Here is an 18685-nt window from a genome sequence, read left to right as displayed (position 1 = left end):
CTTGGCTATTTAAAAAACATCAGTGAACACCTTGAAAAACTCTCTGTTGGCTTCAGGACATTTCCGCACTGGACTTTGGAGTCAGCCCTGAGTTGAAATCCCGACTCTTCCACTTCCAAACTGTATGACTTTCAGGAAATTGTTTGATGTCTGAGGCTCTGTTTCCTAAAGAGTAATACCTCCCTCGTAAGGTTGTCTTGGGGATTAAATGAGGTAATATTTGTAAAGTACTCAGGTCAATGCCTGACATGTAGTAAGCACCTGATAAATGGCAACTCTCTTATTATTTCCACTGGGCAAAAAGGTATTCATTACGGAAGCAGTTCATGTCTGAGAAGAAACATGTAAAACCTACAGCACTGATCCAGCATGTTCACTTTCCTTTACAGCTACAATGGCCAGACTTGTGTAGGAGAAGAGATTGCCCCTGTCCAAAGGCTTCCCTGACCACTTGAACTTCCTGAATTTTCTTGCTTCCATCCAAAGTTAGGGGCTGAGAATTTCGAGGAGACAGCTGGCTGGAGACACCCAATTTTTCAAAGACCTTAACAACATGCATTGGACACATAAACATTTGGTGACTTTGCAAATAACCCTTCCATAAATAGGAGGGTGATTCCTCGCCTTGTTTCTCAGTCAAGAGTTCTGCACATTTTAGAAGTCCATGAGAAAAAGCCCGAGGGAAAGAAAATTGGGATAAAACTGAACAGAGACAATCCAAGAAAAGAGAGAGAGAGAAAAGAGGGCCCAGGGAAAGGGTGGTCAGTTTTGTGATCAAGCAGCCCAGAGCAACTCTCCTTGGGAAAAAGAAAAACTGATTAAGAAATGGTGCCTCGCAGGCAGATGGCGAAAGAGTTAATTGTCATGGCTGTGAGAAGTTCAGTGCCAGAGAGAGGAAAGGGGAGCAACTGTGTTTTAGTACCCTAATAACTTCTAACTGTAGTCTAAGATCATAATGTATGTGCGAGCAGTCCAGTAATTATAAGGTAATAAGTGAAGTGGTAGAGTAAGTGCTTTAAATTAAAAGGAATTTGCAGGGCTGCTGTAAGTCAGTGCCGACCCGCTTTCTTTCAAACGTTGACTTGAGGAAAAGTGCTTAGCCCAGGGTGCAAGCTGGGAGACAAGGAGAGCGATCTATTAATTACAGAGCTCATTAACAGTGACGGGACAAGGCAGCAGATGCGGGAGGGAGCGGACGCCTGGTTCAGGCTGGAGGGGGATATTTTTTCTTTCACTAGCTCTTGAGGAAAGGACAACCCAAGTGGGTGGGCGAAAGCAAGAAGATATTTTTGTGGATTTCTCCTTCCTGTTTGCTCTCTTCACATCCTGAGTGTGCTTTACTTTAGAAAGCAGCACAGAACTTCCGATGGGAAATCTGCTAGGTAAGAGGCAAACTCTTGCTCTGGACGCTTTGCTCTTGAGACCGCCTTCTCGGAACCGTTCAGTGAACATTCCCTGATAGGAAATAACCATATTTTTCTTCGTTTGAAAGTAGCAGAACAGTGGGGGAAGGGGGCACCCGGAGGAGAGCATGAAATTTGTGATAAAATATCATTAGATTTATAGTGAAAGAGATAATTGCATCCCTTCGGTTATCCTGTGACTACTCCCCCAAATTCGAGTGAATGACCATTACCCTGTGGGATTCCCATAAATCAACTTTCCACCGGGAAGCAATTATCTAAGTTTGTTTCTCAACTGTCACCTCTTCCTTCTATAGTGGGCTCTCAGAAGGTTCCTAGAGACTTGGCTAAAAGGGGTTTTGCACTATGGCGAACCAGAAAGAAAATGGGACCAATTATATCTTTTCATCTAATTACCTCTTCAGAAATTTAATCACCTACGGGTCTGACAAAGTAAGAGGGGCAGTCTGTTTCTTCTAGATAAGAGAGAGAGTTTGTTAGATTAGATGCTTCATCATATTTCCTTTTAGGAGGTATGATGTTAAAAGACCAAAGGAAGGGGAGAAAAAGAGACCATCGCAAATCTCATTTTTTCAGGGCAAAATTTGATACATCCTTACTTTGCTGAATATGAAGTATCAGGTTTATGGATTCACAGGTATACTGAAGGCTCAAATGGCTTTTAGTGATTCCTCTCCAACAGTGGCAAATCGCACATGCAGACACGGACACCTGTAAACACATGTACATGTTTATTAATCAGTGCTGGTGATCATTTCACTGTTTTGTGGGCTCTAGGAAATAATCCTTAAATATTGGCTAGCATTTTATCCTTGATGTCTTTCTGTATCGCTAAATATCTAGGAAATAGAGCAATTTAATTAAAGAGGCAACGTGATTGAGGATATATTCCCTGTGTGTCTTAGATCAATAAAAGACACAGTTATGCTTATAGAAGCGTGCTGACAAACAGTAATTACAGAGCTGAGGAATCATCTGTTCGGCCTTGACAATAAAAGTTTAGTTCTGCTCATAATAAAATGACTGCAACATCAGAAAATGGAAGAGAAAAGTAGAGTGAGGATAAGGGTAACTTTAGAAGTGATATGGACTTTACAAATTACTCCTCTTCCATGGATAAATTTAGAATCTAGAGAGTTGATTTAGATACTGACAGTGGCTCTCCAAGAGAAAGGTACAATGAAAGGAACTGGATCAGTTAGAGCTTTTGTTTATGGCCTGTCTGGGCACTTTGATGTAACCCTGTCACGCCCTTATGCTGATTACCTTGTTGTAGAACAAGAGATATTGACTAGAGAATGATGTGTAGTCCTTAGTTCTTAGGCAGCACTCTCAAAGAGCAATGTCTTTAACGTATGAATTCTTCTTTTTTTTTTTCTCCTTTCGATCTTTTTTTGCACTTTCTCTATTTTTTCACCTTCTCTTTGTTTCTACCTATTTTGGTATCTCTGTTTGACACTCTCTCCTCTTTCTCTCTCTGTTTGCACCTCCCTAAACCTCAGGCTTCTCTGCAGAATGTCAAACAAAGATCGACACATTGATTCCAGCTGTTCGTCCTTCATCAAGACGGAACCCTCCAGCCCGGCCTCCCTGACGGACAGTGTCAACCACCACAGCCCAGGTGGCTCTTCAGACGCCAGCGGGAGCTACAGTTCAACCATGAATGGCCATCAGAACGGACTTGACTCGCCACCTCTCTACCCTTCTGCTCCTATCCTAGGAGGTAGTGGGCCTGTCCGGAAACTGTACGATGACTGCTCCAGCACCATTGTTGAAGACCCCCAGACCAAGTGCGAATACATGCTCAACTCGATGCCCAAGAGACTGTGTTTAGTGTGCGGTGACATCGCGTCTGGGTACCACTATGGGGTAGCATCCTGTGAAGCCTGCAAGGCATTCTTCAAGAGGACAATTCAAGGTGAGTGAGGGTTGCACCTGGCGATACCCACCCTCCTCCAGCCTCATGTGATGGTTGGTTGGTTGGTTTTCATGGTTCTGGTCCTTGTTAGTCAAGTTGTGCATTTTTTTTTTTTTTTTTTTTTTGCGGTACGCGGACCTCTCACTGTTGTGGCCTCTCCCGTCGCGGAGCACAGGCTCCGGACGCACAGGCTCAGCGGCCATGGCTCACGGGCCCAGCCGCTCCGCGGCATGTGGGATCTTCCCGGACCGGGGCACGAACCCGTGTGCCCTGCATCGGCAGGCAGACTCCCAACCACGGCACCACCAGGGAAGCCCAAGTTGTGCATTCTTAATTCTATCCTGAGTACAAAATAGAAATAGGTTAAAATTGATAGTGGAGGATTTGTAGAATAGACTCCACCCCCCCACCCCCATATGTTCTCTATCAATTCCACGTTTACTATCAAGCTCTAAAGATGGAATGATAATAAGCTTTGGGTGGCGTTTAAAAGAGCACAGCTGTTATTAGAGCAGTGGGGGTCTGGATAGCAACTGAACCGATGGGTACTGGATAAATAGTGCTTTTACCTCTTCTGTTCTTCGTATGGCTAAAATGATAAATATTTTAGACCAGTGGTTTTCAAACTAGAGTGTGCATCAAACCCGCCTGGAGAGCTTGTGAAAATGCAGATCACCCACTCCCAGAGCTTCTGATTCATTACATCTGTCTCAGGTAGGGGGTCTGAGAATTTATATTTCTAACAAATTTTCAGATGATGCCGATGTTGCTGGTCCAGGAACTACACTTTTGAGAATCACTTCTCTAAACAAATTTAATTTTCTACGCCCTTCCTTCTTTTCCTGTGGTTGGATGTACTTTCCCCACCTTTTTAATAAATGTGTATGAAAAAGCTTCCAAACTGTACCAAAATATAAAATATGCCTCCAACATATGTAAGACATACCCAAACCTTTATAGATCTCCAGATTTATAAATAACAATATTATTTCCCACCGAAAAATGTAGAAAAACATGACTAAAATTTGTATGTGACCCTTTAATAGGAATCCACAAATACAAAACTCAGCTCCTTTTCAAAGCTATAGATAATTACAGAAAATTATTTTTCACTTGTTTAGATCCTTTGTGATACACTTTTGAAGAAAATAGAGGAAGGAAAGAATCATTGTTTATTGAGGATCCCCAGCACACCAGTGATTCTATTCTGCTCTGCTCCGTGGTTTACAAAGTGTCTCTTCTGGGAATGTCCTGGCGGTCCAGTGGTTAGGACTCCACGCTTTCACTGCTGAGGGCCCGGGTTCACTCTCTAGTCGGGGAACTGGGATTCCACAAACCACGTAGCATGGCCAAAACAAAAATACCCAAAATGTATCTTCTTAACCAGTTATAGAGATAAGTGCGTTTTCCCTCATGTCAGTGGTTCTCAACCTGGCAGGCTCACTGGAGTCACCTGGAGACATAAAAAAGAAATACTGATGCCTAGGCTCATACCCCCAAATTCAGAATTAATTGGCCTTGGGTGCAGCCAGGGCAAGCGGGGATTTATGAAAGCTTCCTAGTTAATGCTTCATCTAAAGCCGAGGTTAAGAACCACTGCACCCTACCGTGCTGTGTTCTGTGACAGTGCTTCTGAAGGTGTGGCCGCTATCAGTATCACCAGGGAATTTGTTAGAAATGCAGATTCCCATCCTTCATCCCAGATTACCTCCGTCAGAATCCCTGGGGGAGGGCCCAGCAATTTGTGCTTTGCCAAGCCCTCCAGGTAACTCTGATGCTCACCCGAGTTTGAGAACCACAGCTCTGTTACCGTGTCGCTGCTGATTTACCGCTGACAACTCTTCTTTGTCATCTACTGGTCCCTTGTTGGACATAACTGAAATCAGTTTAATAATTGTGTGACACGCTTACTGGCTTTTAAAGTGCAAAGGGGATGATGTGTGTTAAACTCTACTCCTTCTAAATGTTTTAACAAAAGGTGATTCTGAACCCCTTTATGAGCACAGAGAGTAATCTTCTACCCTTTCCTTTTAAGAGCATGTGGGCGGGCAAGTCTTTTCACCCAGTAGCACTGAAGATCTTAGTGATTGTCCTTAGTGGAACAGGTGGTACCATCTCCCATTGCTTTTGTGCCGTCTATCGCATAGTCACTTCCTTGATGTATGGTCGATGAATACACAGTTAAAGAGTTAAAGTGCACAGTTGTTCAAGGCATCATAACTCTTACATAATAGAGTGGATCTATCAGCCTCATCTTTTCACGGCCTTTCATAGTTTTAACGGAAGAACACGAGCCAAGTTAGTGTGGAGTATGTATGAACTACCTAAATATTTTAATAGCTGTATCTTCATATCTAATGGATCATCGTAGCCATATTTTATTAGCATTTTCTTACAAAAATCCTTCATCCACTGGACCTTTCTTGTCTTTCTTCTCATTTATAAACTGAAGGCGTTAATACCTACCTCAAGGAATGCTTCTGGATAAAGTGAAATACAAAATCACATGTAAAGTGAGTAAATAAGAACAATGATGATCTGTATGCGAAGCTTCCTCTCACTCTGGGGCATTTGAAAGTATCTCTTCAGCCTGCTTACTAGATTGCAAAACTTGAGAATGAAAACACACTTCAAATCTTTGGGTTCTTACCAGCCATTGTCCAACAGTATTAGAATACGGATGCTACAGAGCATCTCAAATTTAAACTGTTAGTAATTTGATTTTGTTAACTCAGTTTACACAGCTCGGGGTCTAACTACACAAAGATAAGGGAGTGTTTGGGGATAAATTAACAAATACTGTGTACACTGGTGTAAGCAAAATGGTCTCAATATGAAAAACCATTCCCAGTTACTCAACAAATACTGACTAAAAACCTACTGTGGGCCTGGCGCTGTGCTGGCCTGAGTTTCAGCTTAGCAACACTTTGCGAAAGCTTGGTTCCCAAAGGGTTGTGGATTGCAGTGAATTCCTCCTATAAATGTCTCCTGCTTTGAGGGAACACCAAAGTTTTTTGTTTTGGGAGGGGGGGATTGAAACAACGTGGTCCTTAGTATGTTTTCCAAAGATAGGACAACTATGTGAAAACATTTCCTGACGGTTGTTTAAAAAAAAAAAAAATCCTATCGCTTAGCTATTAATAGCCGTGCAATAGTTACTTACCGAGCGATCCCTGGAATAGAACAATTGGACTTCTATCGCTGATTCTTCCTTAGGATGCTGAAATGCTACCAAAAGCTTCATAGGGTGAACCACAGGGTGATTCTTGGCATTGATGTATAGTGCTCCGTTCTACTCCATATTGGAGACAGCAACTTTCAAGGGTTTTGAGCAGCAGACAGACATGTCACTGTCCAGATTAGCACTCTGGGCTTGCCCACCTGGCTGTGCTTGTAGCTGGCAGCTGGGTGGTACTCCTGCTGCCCTGCCACCCTGCTAGCTACATCAGCGGGCATCGCGCCGTGGTGCTCACTTAGCCCCAAAAAGGCAGTGAGGCAAATAAAGGGATTAAATTGTGAAAGTGTAATGTAATAATTAGGGTAGTAATTGTAAGGGAGATTGGAACAGCCCCTCCTTCCTCTGGCCAACTAGTGATAGCGATTCAACTCGGAAGATGTTGAAAGTGGCCGAATCTGTTGCATCATCACAGACGCTTAGTCTGATGTGGAAGGGACCATGGAATCCATTCTCATGCCTTGAGGCAGCATTGCGGCCAAACTCTCCTTGACCGATGGTAGTCTTTCCCTTCCCTCCCTTAAAGCTCTCCCACAGAATGAGAAAGGATTATGCAACTGCCCTTAAGAACAAGTCTTTCCACCATCTCATAGCCCCTATGGCCAAGGGGGTAAGTGTGGCTTCCTGGTTCTGCTCTCATTGACTTGACTAAGGGACATAGATATTCAAAGCCATAGTCATGGGAATATTTCCTCTTTAGAATTTTTATTTCTTGTTATAACAATTTAAGAGTGGTTATCCAAAATGTAATACATTTTAATAGTTGGACAAAATACTTCTTAAATTTAGAGCCAAAAGAACATACATCCAGAGCACCTCTTGTGAAAAGTAATGAGAATTGTTCTTTTCAAAGCTGAATGTGATATTCCAGTTGCGAAAGGCAATTAATCATAAATTTCAGTGAAAGTCAACCAGAAAGGCATATTTTACTTATTGACTGTTTCTAAGTTATCATTGGAAAACTATTGAATTAGGTCAACACTTAGGTAATAGTCAAAGTTTTGGAAGGTTTTAGTTTGCTTTTTTCTTTCTTTTCTTTTTTTTTCTGACCAAAAACGTTTTAGAGGATTTTGACTGTTCTATCATCCCACAGGGTTACAATGGCAGCAATGATTTCATTGTCGTTTTCTAGGCTTATTAGTTTTTGTGTGTGATATCGTTATTCTGATTTTTTTTTCTAATTCTAGTTTGGCCTTAATTCATAAATGAGTGGGAACTTCTGTGGGGGGTTTTTTGTTTGTTTTTTTTTTGTTTTTGGTACCTTCTCATTAAGAGTTTTCCCTGGATTCTTGTTAAGGAGGTAAGAGAAGGAAAATATCTTTATATTCCCCCAAAGTCAATATATGTTTCATTATTTAATTCACAAAACACTAACCCCCTGAAGTTTTTATGCCTATATAAGAGTATGGAAAATAAATTGTATATATTTATTAACATAACCATTTCAACCATTCATTCTTGTGCTAGAAATATGGCATTCCCCCCCTCTTTTATAAAGAGGATATTATGGGCTTCCCTGGTGGCGCAGTGGTTGAGAGTCCGCCTGCCGATGCAGGGGACACGGGTTTGTGCCCCGGTCCAGGAGGATCCCACATGCCGTGGAGTGGCTGGGCCCGCAAGCCATGGCCGCTGAGCCTGCGCGTCCGGAGCCTGTGCTCCGCAACGGGAGAGGCCACAACAGTGAGAGGCCCGCGTACCGCAAAAAAAAAAAAAAAAAAAAAAAAAAAGATATTATATATTTTAAAAATAGGGGATTATTTTTTTTAAGATATTCATTCTAGCATGGGTTCTGGATTCATATAAAACCAGGTCCAAGTCTTAGCCACTTACCTGCTGAGAAGCCATAACTTCTCTGTGCCTCCCTTCCCCAGGTGGTAAGGATTAAATGAAGAGACTATCAAAGAGTCTGGCCCATAGTAAGGGCTCAATAATCGATTGACTGTGGTTGCTATTGGCAGTATGACTGGGCTAGTCAAGCATTGGGTGGTTCAAATACTCTAGGACAAATAGATGTCTTTGATGCTAAACTAGAAGGACCTGTGAGCTTCTCAGCTCACAGCTACCCCCCTTTTGCTCTGATAATAAACTTTCTCTCCCTGTAGCCATTTTTCACAATAGTGCCCTTTTATATTAGAAGACATTTAGGGGGGCCGATTGGAAATTTGATTGGTTTTATACAGTTTGTTTTGTTTTGTTTTTTGACTGTGCTGCTCGGCTGGTGGGATCTTAATTCCCTGACCAGGGATTGAACCCAGGCCCTCGGCAGTGAAAGCACCAAGTCCTAACCACTGGCCCACCAGGGAATTCCCCTGGTTTTATGTAGTTTTATGGTGATCAATTTTTTTTTCTGTGACTGTGGATGGGAAACTAGGTAAATCAGAAAGGGAACCTGAATCTTATCACTTGAGTAAAATATCCCAATTAAGCTTTGAATGTGGGATTCAGGAAATAAAAAAGCAGAATGTCTTTGCAGCATGAAATCTAGGAGTGACCATCATAAGAACCAGGTCCACTTCCGGTGTTCATGGGACCTGATACAGTGTACACCCACATATTGTGTATGTAAATATGTAGGCGTTTGTGAATTAAGATAACAAACTGCTAAGTCAAATATGTTCTGTTCTCTTATTTGACAAATGTGCCTTCACAATGGCCTGGGAGGCTAGCTTGGCATTTTTAATTCTTAGACTCCTAGGAGTTTTGTGTCAGAAAGAGGCAGTAGAAGGAGAGCCAGCTTTTAGCTTGCAGCCCAGCGCATTTCCCTTCCTTCCCCTCTGCCTTCCATCATGTCTGGTACATAGTGTGGACTCCCCTGCCCCCATGTCCAAGACCCATCCGCCCCTTCCTAACAGCTGCACCTTGACGACGCACAGGCCTTGTAATGTGCACTCCGGCACTGCGGTCCAGCCCAGGCCATCTTCCAGAGGAGCGACCCAGGGGAGAGGGCCACGCAGGTCCTGGAACAGGGTTTGTAGGGGTTTATCCTGGGAATTCGGGAGTCCTGGGTACTTGGGATCATGCAGTACAAGGGTGGCTTGTCTCCTTAGCCTGTGGAAGGGCTTGCACCATGATACTTTCTAAAGCCCAGGGCTTTCAGGTGGGGGGCCCTCCTAGTCTGAGTCTAAAGGTGACACTGATAAGAGCCTAAATCTCACCTTAAACATAGGGCATTATGAGGAGGAAGGCGTATGCTAAAGGTGAATGGGCACAGTCTGTGGGTCTGCTGTTTTCCACCCTGAATTGTTGACTCCTTCCTGAAGTAGATGGCTTAGTCCTAGAGGACCTTTCCTGGATGTAGCATTTTCTTTGCCGTCCATGTGCTATTTTAGTCTCAGAATAGAATATTTGCAGCACTGGCGGAAATAACTTATAAACTGAGTGTCTGTGCATCTTATGAACCTTAGCAAGGAAAATAATAAGGTATTATCTGTTTAACTTAAATAGAATTTAGAGAAAATCACTCTCCCGGTTTGTACGTAGCATCTTTAAAACGAATAAGTTCTAAAATTAAAATCCAAAATAATATGGAATTGACTTAATGAATCTCAGTGATTATCAGTTTGGATGCAGTATTAAATTAAATATTGAGGTGATATTTTCAAAAGAAATATTGTCTAAACCTCATTTGCTTTAACTCCGAGCTTGCTTTTGTTATGTTTAATTGACTTTTCCACTTTTCCTTGCATTTGATGCCAATCTTGTCTTGAGTTTTAGAAATGCATGAATGTTGCCAAGTTATCAATGAGAAATATTATTCTCCTGCTATTTTAATTGTTAGCTTCAGTGTTTATTTTAATAGTAAAGTTTAGTATTGCAGACTTTCTTTGTGGGTAAAGAATATGTATTATGCGAATTGATATTTTAGGAAACAGCACAGTTTACAGTTTGATCTCTCTCAGTTTTGACTTAGTGGACCCACTTCTCAGGATAAATGAGTAGTGATTGCTTTTTCATGGTTTGTTCTGACTTTTAGGAATTGGCCTAAATTGTCATCACTTATCAGGTTGTTGAAGAGCTAATGGTAACAAAATTCTTCTATAAAGGACCAGAGAGTAAAACAGATAGTAAATATCTTAGGATCTGTAGGTCACATGCCTTCTCTGTCATGTACTCAGTTTTGCTTTGTTTTATTTTTTAAGCTGTTTAAGAATATAGAAACCACTCTGAGCTTGAGGTCATACCAAAACAAACCTAGGGCTAGATTTGAAGGCTGGCCCTAGTTTGGGTAGCTGCTAGACTAAAACACCCTCATTTCATCTTCCTTGTAGGCAACAATGACTACCAGGATTTTCATATCAGAGGACTTTCTGGACAGCTTTGCATGCATATCATTTATTTAAATTGAAAGCAAGGTCTCTATCGTGATGATTTTTTTTAGCCTATTATCTCAGTTTTCAGAATATTTTTTTCCCAGGAATTAAAAGTTTCTAGCCTCTTTTCACTGTTCACTATGACATACACATGTGTGTATCAGCCAGCTAATCAGAAAACAGAATCAATGTAAATGAAAATAAAGTAACATTTAGAGTCACTGACAAAAAGTTGGATCATGGTTGTATAAAATAAGAGTGATTAATTTTCAGAGATTAAATTGCATGGTTGGTCTTTGATCAGGGAAAAGAAAAGAGAAGAAAATTTAATGATCCCCACTATTTTTTTTGTCCTTCAGATGTTAGGAACTCACATGTGCAACACCGGCGTCTCTGGTATCATTTACATGTTTATTAAACACATTGCATTATGTTACTGTATTTTGAAAGTCATTTAAAATCAACATATTTTAACCTCCTGAGAGGGTATATTGTCCAGTTGGGTGACAGTAGATAGGAACCTATCCCATGTAAGGGGTATATGCCAGTGGCATTCAAGGAGGAAAAGAATTTGCAATGAAACTTTTTTATGCCATGGTAAAAAGTCCAGCTGTAGTTCACTGTCAAATTAGTGAGATTGAATAATTAGTCAAGTTAAGCAGACACAATTCACTTTCCTAAGCAATATATTTGCAAAACGAGTGACCCTCTCTTCTACTGTCATTTCACAGTGGTTGGGAAGAAATTATGGTCTGCATTTTATGATTCTCTGGTAAATGATATTGCATTTATTTTTATTTATTAAAAAAAGATGTAGTAGTAATATCGCTAATTCTTAAAAGTGCAATAGTTACAATTAATAAAAGGACAAGCTTGTTAGTAATTTTTTTAAACTTAGTTCTATTTTCACACTTTAACTAAATTTCTAATATATCTGTAATATTAGTATATTCTCCATTGACCCTACTCTGATACGGCCTACGTTGTAGAATCAAAAAAAATAAGAATGTTATTCTGGATTATCTTTACATATGCATACTTAAGAGGCTATGCTCCCTCTCTTTTCTAAATTTTTGTAAACTTTTTTTTCTTAAAAAAAAAAAAACCCTCTGTACTCAGAAAATAAAATCCATTTCCCATGGTTCACCTGAGCCAGGGTCCTCAGAAGTAGCAGCCAGGAAGGAAAGGGGCTCCCAGGTGCTGATTGTAGGTGGAGCTGGCGTGAGAACTGGTTCCAGTGTCCAGATCCACCTGTGCCATCCATACTTACCTGGATGTCCTGATCCACCTGTGCCATCCATACTTCCTGATAAAGTCACTTTCTTACGGGAAAGGAAGCATGTGCATTGCCATTTCCTCCAGGGAATCTGTTGGCGAATATTTCTCTTTTCCTAGCCTGCCCCAGCCTACCACGGGTCAAATCCACAACCTCTCCCAGCACTGCACACCAGCTCTTCCAGCAAGTCACTGGTGAGAAGGAAGTTTGTGTTGTTTACATGCTCAGGTCAGAAGGACTTCATGGATTAGTTCCAGTTAATTCTTTAAAAACCCCATTTACTTTCTCATCTGTTAGCTAGGTGGATTTTTGCATCTGTGATGGGACTTCTTAGGTAGTAGGGTGTGGCTGATACTTTGCCTACAGACAACTGGACTTGCACCCAGGTCACCCTAGTATTATCTGATGACTGTTTTGATGAAGAGGCTGGAGGCTGTTCTTTGAGGACAAGATGAACTCCCAAGAAAAGGTATCGGTACCTCTCTTAACATTCTAATAGCTTTCATTCTTTCCTCTTGGTTCTCCCTCACTCAGAACCAAGCCCTGACAAATAATGCTGTTTCGTTCAGAGAATAACCAATAAATTACATTGTTAGAATGGCTTCCGTCTACAGAGCATCATATTAAATGCTTGAGCACAAATAGTAGGAAAGATACGTTGCACTTCATATTTTTCAAAGTGCGTGCTTTAACATATGTTAATTACATGATAAGATCCTTCTTCGCATAAATTCAGAATTGGTTCTGGCTGAATCCAGTTAGGATACACTAAAATGTTCACCCTAAAGGTAGGAAAGGAAACGAAAAAAATGAGTGATGAGGGTTCTGCTGTCTAAAGTTCCTATTGATGCGAATGTGGGTCACTTTTTTGGGTAATCAGTTGCAGGAGTATATGTCTCAATATGATTTGAATCCTGAGGATTTGTTACTTGTTAGAATTCAGGTTTTGGAAGCTGTGAGACAGGTTGTGAGGAATGGCAGGGTGGCGTTCAGTGGCATGGGTCAGAAATTTTTTTCTTTACTGGTCAAGCCCAAGGCAATGATTCACTTTTCTGATATATTACTTGATGAATTTAGATAACATCATAGAAGTGATAAAGTGCACACAGGGCATTAATTAAGTTTCTTTTGAAGTTGCTTTAAGTTGTTGGGATTCAACAGGCCTGGTCATTGGAGTTCTCTTATTACACCATTTCAGAAGTTTTACCTGAAAGCAAAATTACATAATGGATGCTGGTAAAGTATTCTGGTTTATACGAAAAGTAAATATAAGTTTATATGTAAAACAAATGATGTTCCAACGTACTTTTTATTTATTTTATTTTTTCACATCTTTTTCTTTTTTTTTTTTGGCCGCACTATGCGGCACGTGGGATCTTAGTTCCCCGATCAGGGATCGAACCTCCGCGTCCCCAGCATTGGAAACGTGGAGTCTTAACCACTGGACCACCAGGGAAGTCCAATTCATTTTATTTTTTATTGTGGTAAAAAGCATAACATAAAATGCACATAACATAATATATAAGTTAAAATTTTCCATCGTAACCATTTTTAAGGGTACGATGCCTTAGTGCTACCTATATGCATATTATTGTACAACAGATCTTCAACATTATCTCATCTTGCAGAAATGAAACTCTATACCAATTAAATAACGACTCGCCATCTTCCCCTTCCCCCAACCCCTGGTAATCACCATTTTACTTTCTGTTTCTATGAGTTTTAACTACTTTAGAGTACCCCCTATAAGCAGAGTCATGTAGTATTTGTGTTTTTGTGACTGGCCTGTTTCACTTAGCATACTGTCCTCAGTTCATCTATGTTGTAGTATATGTCAGGATTTCCTTTTTTTCACAGCTGAATAATATTCCATTATATGTATACACCACATTTCCTTTTTCCATTCATTCATCAATGGACATTAGGTTGTTTCTGCCTCTTGGTTATTGTGACTAATGCTACAGTAAGCATGGGTGTACAAATATCTCTTTGAGATCCTGCTTTCAATTTTTTGGATAAAATACCCAGACATGGTATTACTGGATCATATGGCAGTTCTATTTTTAATTTTTTGAGGACCTTCCATATTGTTTTCTATAGAGGCTGCACCATTTTGCACTCCCACCAACAGTGCATGAGGGTTCTAATTTCTCTGTATCCTCTCCAACACTTAATCTCTTCTTTCTTTCTTTCTTTCTTTTTTTTTTAAATAATGGCCATTCTAATAATGAGTATGAGGTGAATATTTAAATATTTTTGAGGCATTTTAGATGTTTCTCAAATTTGAAGTTCTAATCTTTCACCTGCCAATGCTTATCCATAAATAATTATATATGTGGACAATGTAAATAGTTGGTTTCATCCTCTTGAACTGAATACAGTGCCTTTAGATCAGTAATAGATGAAGAATTTGTTAATTTGTCATAATAATAATGAATATATTTGTTTTTAAAATGTGCCACACATTATTCTAAGTGCTTTACATTAATTATCTTATTTAATTCTTCCATCATTCCATTAAAGTAGATACTACCATTCTGATATTACTATATTATTTATAGATGTGGAACTTCTATAAAGTTCACAGAGAGGCACAGAGAACCAATTGCCCAGACACAGTTGGGTCTCAGTCTGAACCCAGAGCCTCTTCTCTTAACCCCCTCATTACCCTGCCTTGTATATTTTAAAAGCTTTTCAAGCATTGAACAATTTTAGACTGAATTTTTCTTAAGAGATTTTAGTTCACGGGCAAAGTTTTCCATTAAGTTGTTAAAATATAATAAAAAAGGGGAATTAAGAATATTTTCAGTGATGATTAGATGATATTAAAGGTTTGTAAGAAGGAGGCAGCAGAAGTAAGTCTTAAAAATATCTAATTTTTTTTATCATTCATTTTCTGAAATCCCCTAAATATGAAGTTTGAGAGTTCAGCCCTTCAGTACCACCATATCAGTTTTCTGTCTCAGTTCCCTTGGATTTTATCTGCTGACACTCATTTTGCCACTAGATTTTTAGTTGCTGGTCTTAGATTGATCCTAAAAGTGTACAGTCACCACTGATAACACTTCCCAGACTCTCGTTCTTGGTTGCAGGAGGAAAGAGGCTTAATTCTTCTCCTGTCCACTTACTAAACTTTGTGACCACAACAGAAGGCAGCTCAGAATCAATTTTTTTTTTCTTATGATGAATACTAGTCAGAAGGAGTTTTTTTTTCTTTTAAGTGATTATATGAATGAATCTGTATGTTTATAGGAAAAAATTACATTCTTTGGAATTAACTCTTGTTTTATTTTGGTTTGAAAACGTTTAAAGAAACAACCATATTCTTATATGCTTTTTTTTAGAAGGGCATCACTGAGTCATCCTGGAAAGAAAAGAAGAGAATTTAGTACAAGAAAATCTGGATTAATTTAAAATTTAGAGCTTGAGATCTGAATGCTTTAGAATGAATCTGAAAGCATACCCTACATCTGCATTCTGATACCCATTTTCTTTCAGTGCATACTATTAACATAGTTTCCATTTGAGGAAGATCAGAGGCAAGTACAAGAATCTTCAAAGGAACGAATCTAACCCAAGATTTTGTCCTTGACTGCACCTTTTTTTTTTTTCTCTCGCTTCCAAAGTGTCTGCACTGCTTCCTTGCTTCTGGAACACCCTCGCTGTCCCCAGAGTCCTCAGACTATGTTTTACATGGATAACAATTTCAAATTTTGCAAATATTTCAAGCAAAAGCCCTCCAACTCATCCTGTCACCTGTTCGTCTCAGTTTACTGAAATTTCATTTTTAATATCTGAACCTAACTTAGAAGAAGCTATTTTACAGGGTTGTGAGAAAAAAAAAAAAAGAGAGAGAAAATGATGGATAAGAGATTGTAAAGTATTTCTCATCATTGCAACCTTTTGTCCACATGTTTTAGACCCAAGATCAGTAAACCAAGGCCCTGGGGGCCAAATCCACTTTGCTAAAGAAAGTTCTATTGGAACACAGCCGCACCGATTCTTGCGTTGTCTGTGGCTGCTCTCCTGCTTCTACAGGAGTCGCACCAGACACTGAAGGACCGGCAAAGCTGAACTATTGACTATCTGGGCCTTTAAGAAAAAGCTTGTGGACCCCTGCTGTTTTATAAAGGGGTAGAATTAAGTGTTTCGTGGAAGAGGAATCCTTATCTTGCCTCCCCTGGATCATCATCCGACAGGAAGAAGCCCCCCACTCTCCCCTGCTAAGTTTCCCTCTGTACTTTTCCTCCCTGAGGAGACTCCAGGTCCTTCGCTGACCACCCTGTCAGGGCAGACAGTGTAGGTGCCCAGGTTTTCTTTCTGAGAGGAGCGTCTTCAGGCACACACACTACACGGTCCGAGCTTTAGTGGTTCTCCTCTGAGCTTTTCTGTTTTACTCTAAATCCAGCTGGCAGCCTTGTTGGCGTCCCCTGACTCTTGGGGTGACTAGTCATTACTCCTTTTTTTTTATTGCGGTACGCGGGCCTCTCACTGCTGTGGCCTCTCCTGTTGCGGAGCACAGGCTCCGGACGTGCAGGCTCAGCGGCCGTGGCTCACGGGCCCAGCCGCTCCGCGGCATGTGGGATCCTCCCGGACCGGGACACGAACCCGTGTCCCCTGCATCGGCAGGCGGACTCTCAACCACTGCACCACCAGGGAAGCCCATTACTCCTTTTTGAACGTTGGCTTATGCTTCTCCTACTGTGCCTATTGATTTAACAGACCAATATGCTCCTAGCCTTTTGGCTTCCTGGTGCCGGCCAGGAGGAATTCTCTGCCCAGCATTTCCTCATTTCTGGGCCGAGACCAGCACCGGGCCCTTCCCAGGTCCCTCTTAGCTCTTCTTCTGCATCCCAGCCCCGGTCCTGAGCATCATTACCCTGCTGTGATGATGGCTGATAATCAAGGCTCACTCTGTATGAGGCACTCTGCTTAGTACCTTCAATACAGGATCCCACTTGCTTCTCATAGCAACCCCATGAGGTATCAATTGCTAGGTCCCGTGACCACTTCATTTACAAAGAAAGTAACTCCAGGTTTAAAAGTTTGCCCCAGGGCTTCCCTGGTGGCGCAGTGGTTGGGAGTCTGCCTGCCGATGCAGGGGACACGTATTCGTGCTCCGGTCCGGGAAGATCCCACATGCCGCGGAGCGGCTGGGCCCGTGAGCCGTGGCCGCTGAGCCTGCGCGTCCGGACCCTGTGCTCCACAACGGGAGGGGCCACAATAGTGAGAGGCCCGCGTACTGCAAAAAAAAAAAAAAAAAAAGTTTGCCACAACTCAGACAGAAAATGACAGAACTGGGACTTGAACCCATTTGACTCTAGCATCTTATAATCACAGTTATATCACATTCTACAGTTTAAATATAGATCAATTACCGTCACTTGTGTCAAGCAGGATTTCCCCAAATCCATACCAGCTTTGGAGGACATAGGTAGATACTTGTTGAATACCGAACTTGATCCGGAAGGAAGAATCTAATACCAATGTCTCTTAGGAGCTCTGGGCACACTGGTAGCACTCAAGAACAAAGCACTTAGGGGCAGTATTAGGAGAGGGTATGTTTGTTTTGACTTGTTTAAGGTAGAAGGAAAATCTCAAGGTTGGCATGAAGTCAAATTCCTCTTTGAGTCATTTGTTTTTGTCACATAGGGTAGGATCCTAATGCCTCCACACTTGTCATATGGACTTACTGTACCATTCGGTAATTGCCACTGCAAAATGCACACATTGAAACTTTCTATCCAAATGGAGTGGATGCATTAGACTTAATTAGCATTTCTTCCTTTCACCAAGAGTATTATGTTAACAGAGCTTTTTTTTTTTTTTTAATTGTATGTTTAAAGAGACACAGGCAGACTCATATCAAGGCTGTTTAAAATTTCTAAGTAGAGAAAGAACACATAAGAATTGGAGTTGGTTACTGAGCACAGCAAATTTGGGGAGTTACGGTTAGCTCAGATATAACACTTTTCAGGTGGCAGTGGTCGTTTTTGAGCTCTTTTATGAAGACTGTGACACGATCCCTATACCATAGGAGCTTAAAGACAGAGATGAGTGGCTGCACACATCATGTAGGCAATGTTTTCTACACTGCAAAAGAGCAGTAGCCCTTTCCAAGAAGATGTCATTGTCAAAGCTAAAAACATTAAATTTCTGCATACCTTGATGAGAGAGATTTGTATTCTCCATCATTTTCGTCAATAAGTATTTTTGATTATATGCTGTTATTCCCTTTTAAATGCGTTTCAAAGCACACCCTGCCGATTCCGGATTCTGAGTTTTTTCCTATCATGAACAATAGCTTTGTTTGGGGATCTATAAAATCCATGTGTACAGCCTAACACCTGTTGCTTTGGTGACACGGTTTGTTTGGTTTCTGTGGACTTAAACTGGTCACAAACCGTAGTGGTACAGAGACAAGTTGAGGGATTTCTTTCTGAGGTGTTGAGGAATTCCATTCTCCAAGAGCAACCCTATCCTCTCCCACAGCTGGTCTTGCACCACAAGTCTGACAACAGC

At 41.0% G+C, this 18685-nt stretch overlaps 1 protein-coding gene across 8 annotated transcripts in view; it reads left to right on the top strand.

Annotated features, from left to right (window-relative positions):
- The window catches only part of ESRRG (estrogen related receptor gamma), a 633249-nt gene that overhangs the window by 454470 nt on the left and 160094 nt on the right, over positions 1-18685 (top strand). For all 8 annotated transcript variants that reach the window (XM_029230491.1, XM_029230485.1, XM_029230489.1 and 5 more), the window contains one exon: positions 2927-3342. In XM_029230491.1, the coding sequence (XP_029086324.1) occupies positions 2940-3342 (403 nt within the window). In that variant the 5' untranslated portion in view covers positions 2927-2939. The remainder of the gene's footprint in view (positions 1-2926; positions 3343-18685) is intronic.

The sequence above is a fragment of the Monodon monoceros genome, unplaced genomic scaffold (assembly GCF_005190385.1).
Source record: "Monodon monoceros isolate NGI ecotype Baffin Bay Population unplaced genomic scaffold, NGI_Narwhal_1 Super_Scaffold_18, whole genome shotgun sequence".
Taxonomy (NCBI): Eukaryota; Metazoa; Chordata; class Mammalia; order Artiodactyla; family Monodontidae; genus Monodon; species Monodon monoceros.
Note: the sequence above shows the minus strand (reverse complement) of the source record. Positions and strands in the feature narration are given on the sequence as shown.